Here is a 7500-nt window from a genome sequence, read left to right as displayed (position 1 = left end):
AAAATTTATATTTTTTATATAAATATTTTATATAAAAAAACTTTCTTAAGTATACACATGCATGTGTGTGTATTTATATATACAAAATAATTATACACAGTACACACATATGTTAACACAAACCTTTATTTTGGATTATTTTGGAAATATATATAAACATCTACTACGCCATGTTCAATGTCACATCTGTTTAGGACATGGTTTGCGACATAATGTTTTTTCTTCTGATCAAAAGGCCTGATAATGTATTTACAGTACATATACGAGCTGTTTGATTTTATGAAAGGTGAAGTCTCCACATTACCAAGCTGTGTGTGTGTGAGTTCCTTCCAGAGCTCCAGCTGTGCTATTGAGCCCAGTGGACTTATTTAGCAGATTGACACTTGCATTAGCCTCATTTTCTCTAGTACTAGATTATAATGACAGCAATCATCACTGGTGTTGCTCTCCACCCCTCCGTCTCTCAAGTAGGTCACTTAACGGATCGTCGGAGGAATGGGATCTTACTCTAGGCCAATATACGAACACCAATTTTAAGAGGTTTATATAGCCGATCCCACATTATGATGCATAGTGGGTTGTCAATGGCACGGTGGACCTTGAAGACTAAAAAGGATTTAAAAAAGCTAAACCATCATGCTGGCAGCGATAAATCCGTTATGGAGCTAATAAAAAGTAGTCTGTAGGGGTGTGAAGTAATCTTAGCAGGCAGACGGAATAAAACCAGATTTAAGTTAGTGATTGTAATGCTTTCTTACTAATATATATATTCCTCCTATGCCATGTAAAACTTTTGTAATTTCCGTATAGGGCTTTGATATTATCTTTCAACTGCTTTCTAATGAGCATCAGAAAATAACCAGGGGTTGTGGGGGAAATGCTAAAAGTGACAAAAATGTTAGTTATTTTGCTAAATACCGGTACACACAAATCAAATTAGTATCATTGAGTATATGTGGACTAAACATGCTAATTATACACTGTTGCCAAAACCGAAAAAAAGTCTTCAGAACAACACAAATGCTTAACTAAAAAGACGACACTCATCATGCTCAACTAAAAAGACAAATGCCTTATTGTTTGCATGATAAATCGATCAATCAGTTTTAAACAGTAAATAATTATTTAAAAAAATAATAAAATAGTATTTTAAATAATTATTTTAATTGTCGATGAAGTTGGCTTATTGCAATGCCCATGACTATTAAAATAAATAAAAATGCATCATGTTTGCGGTAAATCTACCATTACTTTGAAAATATAGGAAAATATCAAATATGATATTGCATATTTGGTAAATATATTTTGTTGAAACGTGCCTCATCCAATCAGAATGCAGAGGTGAAATCTAAATAAATATAAGAAAGAAACATTTAAAAATAAAATGTAATTTTAAATGTATTTTTGAAATGTATAAATAATAGATATAAATTGAATAATATAATATTTATAATATATAATTGTTAGTGTATCATAATTTGAAGAAAAATACTATAAATACATTTAAAAAATAATATAATAGAATATAATTAATAGAATATTACTTGTTACTGTATACAACTTTAAAGAAAAATATAATAAATACATTAAAAAAATATATTACACTGTAAAAAATATTTTCATGATTTGTTATCACAACTTTTTATCTTTTGTCAAATCAACTTCGATAACTAATGTGTGAAGATAACACTATTTTGAGTTTCTGTTTATTAAATCATTCTTCTTCATTGTATTAACTCAATTTTTTTATTACCACAAACTCAAAATTTCAAGGCAACAAGGTAACTTGCTTTTTTAAGTTAAACCAACATTTGTTTTTACAGTGATATAATATATTAGTTGTTAATGTATCATAATTTGAAGAGAAATACTATAAATACATTTTAAAAATAATATAATTTATTATAAGTTGTTAGTGTATCAATGTGATGCAGTTGTAAGTTATTATTATATTATCATTTTATCTTTTGGTTTTCGTCCAATTTGAGTTCAAGTTTCAAAAAAGAAAACAAAACACAATGAGATATGCCTCATGACCTTACAATTTTTTTTTTCAATTTTAGGGGACAAACATTGCCTCTTAATAAAAAGCATCATTTCTGCCAGCACTTCAGGTGTTTGTTCTTCTGCCTGACCGGCTGGATATTGTGACACCGCCATCGCCAGCGGCTGAGACCTGACATCTTAGAGACAATTTTCTCACTGTCGTTATGTTTTGACAGTTTTCGGAGGTCAAGCTCGCACAAGCAGCGCAAACCGCGCACACATAACACTCCCGAAAACACACGGACGCTCTGCGTGAACAGTGGCCTGCCAGCCTTCGAGACGCTGTGTTAAAGCCGTCCTGTTTGGCCTGTCGTCGTTATCCAGCCAATCAATCTGGAGAGAGCTGCGAGCCACAGAGAGCCCTCGTACTCGACACGCGTCTCCTGCTGGCTCCAGGAGATGTTTTCACCCTGTGGCCGGAGGAAATCAGCTCCCTGCTGCTGTTTCCTCACTTTTCTGCTCACGGGGGCCTCTGGTTCTCATCTAACTGATCTGATATCCCTCATTTCCCTCAGGAGACGTCCGCTACACAACCACTTGACTGCAAAAGACCTAAAACAGCCAAACAAACAGGGGGGGGGTTTCAAGAAAAACTGGCAAGAACACGCCTGGGGTTTACTTCAGCCCCAAAATCATAGCGAACAAAGATTAAGAAATTATATTCTGCTTAAAGAAAATGGATGCGTTTTAGGATACTTGACATTATTTTCATTTTAGGGTATAAATCTCTATATTAGTTTATTAGCATGCATATTAGTATTGGCTGTTTATTAGTACTAATAAAACGCATATTAATCCCTTATTCTGCATGACCATATTCTACAGTGCATCCCTTAATCACCCAATAAACATACTAACTATCTTAAATAACTAGTAATAAGCAGTAATTAGGAGTTTATTGAGGCAAAAGTCATAGTTAATACTTAGTTAGTGAGAATTGGATGTGTGACCCAATAAATCAATGAAAACTTCAAAATCAAAACAAAGCTGTATTGTACACATTTAAGTATTTACACCTAATGGCATTTTTTATGCTTTTATTAAAATGTGTACATTACAAAAAAACTATAACATTTACATATTTTTTGTGTGCAATTAAAAAAAAACTATATATATATAATAAAAAAAATTATGTGAAATATTGTAATGGTGCCATAGTCTCAATTTTCTTAATACAAAACATAATTCCTTATTTTTTCTTTAGTTTTTGAAGTGAAACATGAGCTGTTAAGAGATTTACCCATCACCCCACAACCGGCTTGACTAAAAACTAAATTATGAATCTATTCTACGAGCGAGTGTCCGGTAATTGGGGAATTAGTGTGGTAAAGCGGGAAGTATTTGACTCGAGTCTTGTGAGTGCACAAAATTTAAAACATATTTTTCAAAAGTACTCCTCATAAATAAAAAAGAGTGAGTGCACATTTAAGAACAATTAAGTTTAAGAACATTAGTTTACACTCAACAACGAGAACAATTAACTAAAGAAGCATTTACGTTCTTTCCTCTCTGTGCACTTTATTTCCCTCTAAAGAGCTGTTAACTAATTAGAGTACGACTTTAATCGAGGGAGTTAATTTTTTTCAAAGTCCATCTCTAATGAGGTGTCACTCTGTCCAGTTTTGTCTGGTCTGAATAATGGGATGGTAGTCTCTGGTTGGGATGTGAAGACTCACAAATCAAAAAGGTTTCAAGCTGAGTTTGCTAAAGATGAACCTAAATTACAATAACGGATCGTTTTAAAACAGACACATCCAAGTGTGTGGAAAAACTCAAGTGTGTAATTTGCAAGTCATGCCAAATTGTAGAACTTTTCCTGATAAATTGTGCATAAAGTTGGTGCAGAATCTGTGAGAAATACAAACACCCAAAGACAAAACTGATAAGAATAAAAAAATATATATATAGAATAAAGTATAAAAATAAGCTGTTATAGGAGCAATAGCCTTACGGGCAGCGCTGTGTTATATGCCATAGCTGTGCACAAGACGATCCACGTTCCAGTCTCTGTTCGAGGCTTATTTAATCATTGATGATATCAACAGCGACTAGTTGACGCCGACTCGACTTTAATCACATAAATGTCGACTTAGGCCCCGTTTACAATGTAAAAAAATATCACAACTTTTTATGTTTTGTCAAATCAACTTCGATAACTAATGTGTGAAGACAACATACTATTTTGAGTTTCTGTTTATTAAACCATTTTTCTTCATTGTATTAACTCAAATTTTTTATTTAATTAATTAATTTAATTTTTAATTAATAAAAACGGAGACATTTCCCTTCGTTTGTGTCCTTCGTTTATACGCAAACGGAGAATTCGCCTCTGAAAACGATTATTAAACGATTCAAAACTCCGGCCAGAGTGGAGATTTTGGAAAACTTTGTTCGCACGTTTGCCTGTAAACTGAGAAAAAGTGAGTTTTAGGCAGCCGACGTCACGGTATGTGACTATTTTCCGGATTCTGATTGGCTAACCTGGGCTTGAGCTTCTCGTTACACTGCCACCTACAGGTTTGGCATGCTCTAGACGGCATATACACGGGTTCGTGTTACGAACACTTTTCTGAAAACTGACAGGTATGGACAATGTTATTTTTCGGGGTTCACCGAATCCAGATTTTTGAGGTTCGGCCGAATACCGGATCCACTGGTTAAGATTCTGCCGAATCCGAAACCGAATATCGAATCATACTCCCATCCTCAGTCCATTAACACAGTAAACACATCAATGAAGTAAACAACGCCCACAGCAGTGGATTTTTCATTTTATTTCATTTTAACTGTAAAAAAGAAAAAGAATAAGCAACATTATGCATTTTAACAGCGGTGATGTTGTATATTGTTTAGGGTCCTTGCCACCACGAGACAAATCGTCATTGCAAATTGAACATGTAGCTCGACTTGAATTGCCTTCTTTTGACTGAAAGTACTGCCAAACAACACTTTTTCTGCTCACGAGTTCCATTTTCACTTTCTCACAGCCAACTTCATTCGAACGGTCCACTACTATAACGAGTGGAAATAAGGTGTGGCCCCTTTAAGAGCTGCGCGCTCCCTGTTGAACTGTCTGCAGTCTGTATTGTATGTGCCTCGATACCCCATGTCTGCGGGTTATTTCTGTTTGATGCTCATTTTTATCTTATTTTATTAAGTAACGCTGTGGATGGTAGAACGTGTGACAGACAGTTACATGAGTTCGATTGGGGAATAAAGTGCGAGTTGTAAGATGCCAATCGCCTCCATGAGTCTGTCTGGCCTCTGCTATAACTTTAGCTGTGAGCTACCGGTATCTCTATTTTTCTTTCTGACACAACGCGTTACACTACGTAAACACCTTCCCGTAATCAACGGCGGCGTGACGTCGACCATCGTAGAGCGCGTATTGCAAGCCTAGGATTCGGTGCATCTGTAGTTATTTTTGAAAACAGAGAGGGGTGAAATGTCCGTTTATGAAAATAGCCGTCCACGTGTAAACGTATCCTTAAAGTCGTCCAACCCCTAATATACATATCTTTAGGCAACTTTGCAACTTTGTATCTTTGTGATGCTATTTACATTGAAGCCCTGATGCGAGTCCTGAAAGCGCTTTAAAAGTGCTGGACTAGACTGTCTGTCAGAAGAAACACAATCTAACCCGCTGAATTCACAACTGTGAAACGCAGCTAAATGTAATTCACCCTCCATAAAGAGGCCTCAAATCGAACGCAGCCTCACGCTTCCGGCGCTTCTTTACACACTGGTGGCGCGTAAAGAGCTTTGAGCAAGACTCCTGCGAAGACGTGAAGCAAGGACAAATCCGTATCATATTCCGCCACAAAAGCTGTCAGAGATGATCGGCCAAACGCCTCATTGTTGGGTAATGGGAGCTGACAGGACTCAGCTAAAACCATTGAGCGTGAGCTGAGCCAGAGCGACAGTAGAAATGCCTTCACAGCCAGCAGGCCGGATAACAACACCACTAGTTGATTAAATGTGTGTGAAGACTACACACATGAGGTTCAGCGCTCCCCCGGTGCCATTATCTTGGATCCACTACTGCTTACAAAGAGAGAGTCAATCGCTTACAATTATTCTAACAGCAAAATAAAACCAAAAACACATCCACTGGGAGTGAGTGGACATCATCTTTATTCAGTCTGAGCTCAACCTGAGGTGTTAAAGGAGAAGACAGAAAAGTGTCTTCAGAAAAGCTTATAGAAAAATGCATGGGAGGAATTGCAGCACTCAATATGGAAGTTGTAGATGGCGCTAAAACACCAAAAATAAATGTAATCGTCTTGCTACTGAGGTATGAAGTGCCGACTTTCGAACGGTTACATGTATTTGAACACTCATGCTTCCCGGAAAATACAGATGATTGCGTGCATTCTCAAAACTCTTGTCTTAGTGAGATATTAATGTAAATGGTTATTTAAAGGGATAGTTGTTTCCCACTCACTTCCATTATATTTTGACCATACAATGGAAGTAGTTGGGAACCAAAACGGTTTGAGCACCAACATTGTTCAAAATATCTTCTTTTGTGTTCGACAGAAGAATGAAAGTCATACAGGTTTGGAACGACATGAGAGCGAGTAAATGATGACAGGATTTCTGGGTGGACTGTTCCTTTAAATAAATGTAAACAATCCGATGAATTTAATCTCAGCATTAGACTCTGCAGTGTAAACAAACCCTAACAGTTCTGCTGCTGTTTATTACATTTTTAATATTAATTCATCAACAATACTGATAAGGAAAAGAGAGAACCACTTACTGCTCATATATTTCTTGGTTCTTCAATACTCATTTGATTAATTAGTTTAAAAAACCTGAAGCAATGTTTACTCAGTTGAGAACTACTTGACGGCTACTGTACACAGCAGTTATTTAATTTGTTAACATATGTTATACTAACATTTAACTTTACATAAAAGACTACGTGTTCAATAAACTAGCTTTTGCTGTGGTCGCAATATCAGCATAAAAATTCATGAAATTTCACCAATATTGGTTTGAACAGGGTGATGCACCATTCGAACCTGAATTTAGAACGCCTTGTGAATTTGAATTCAGTTACTGGATCTGAACTGAGCTAGCAAACAGAAAGCAGAATCGCAATTCGAATACGAAAGCAGAAATTTAAAACCAGAAAAGAAACATTTGTCAAGAGGATGGATGGATGGATGGATGGATGGATGGATGGATGGATGGATGGATGGATGGATGGATGGATGGATGGATGGATGGATGGATGGATGGATGGATGGATGGATGGATGGATGGATGGATGGATGGATGGATGGATGGATGGATGGATGGATGGATGGATGGAACTTGAGATGTGCCATATATTTGTGCACTATATACCGATAGATAGATAGATAGATAGATAGATAGATAGATGGATAGATAGATAGATAGATAGATAGATAGATAGATAGATAGATAGATAGATAGATAGATAGA

General features: G+C 36.1%; 1 protein-coding gene across 4 annotated transcripts in view; it reads right to left on the bottom strand.

The window, feature by feature from the left end:
• Window positions 1–7500, bottom strand: part of stk39 (serine threonine kinase 39) — a 66555-nt gene that overhangs the window by 15804 nt on the left and 43251 nt on the right. For 2 of the 4 annotated variants that reach the window (XM_079618639.1, XM_079618638.1), the window contains one exon: window positions 1741–2598. The exons of the other annotated variants lie outside the window; for them this stretch is intronic. In XM_079618639.1, coding sequence (XP_079474765.1) covers window positions 2526–2598 — 73 coding nt within the window. In that variant the 3' untranslated portion in view covers window positions 1741–2525. Of the gene's footprint in view, window positions 1–1740; window positions 2599–7500 lie in introns of those variants that run through there. 4 annotated transcript variants of the gene reach the window in all.

Source organism: Phoxinus phoxinus (assembly GCF_949152265.1).
Source record: "Phoxinus phoxinus genome assembly, chromosome: 7".
In the NCBI taxonomy this organism is placed as follows: domain Eukaryota; kingdom Metazoa; phylum Chordata; class Actinopteri; order Cypriniformes; family Leuciscidae; genus Phoxinus; species Phoxinus phoxinus.
This window is presented reverse-complemented; position numbering and strand designations above follow the sequence as displayed.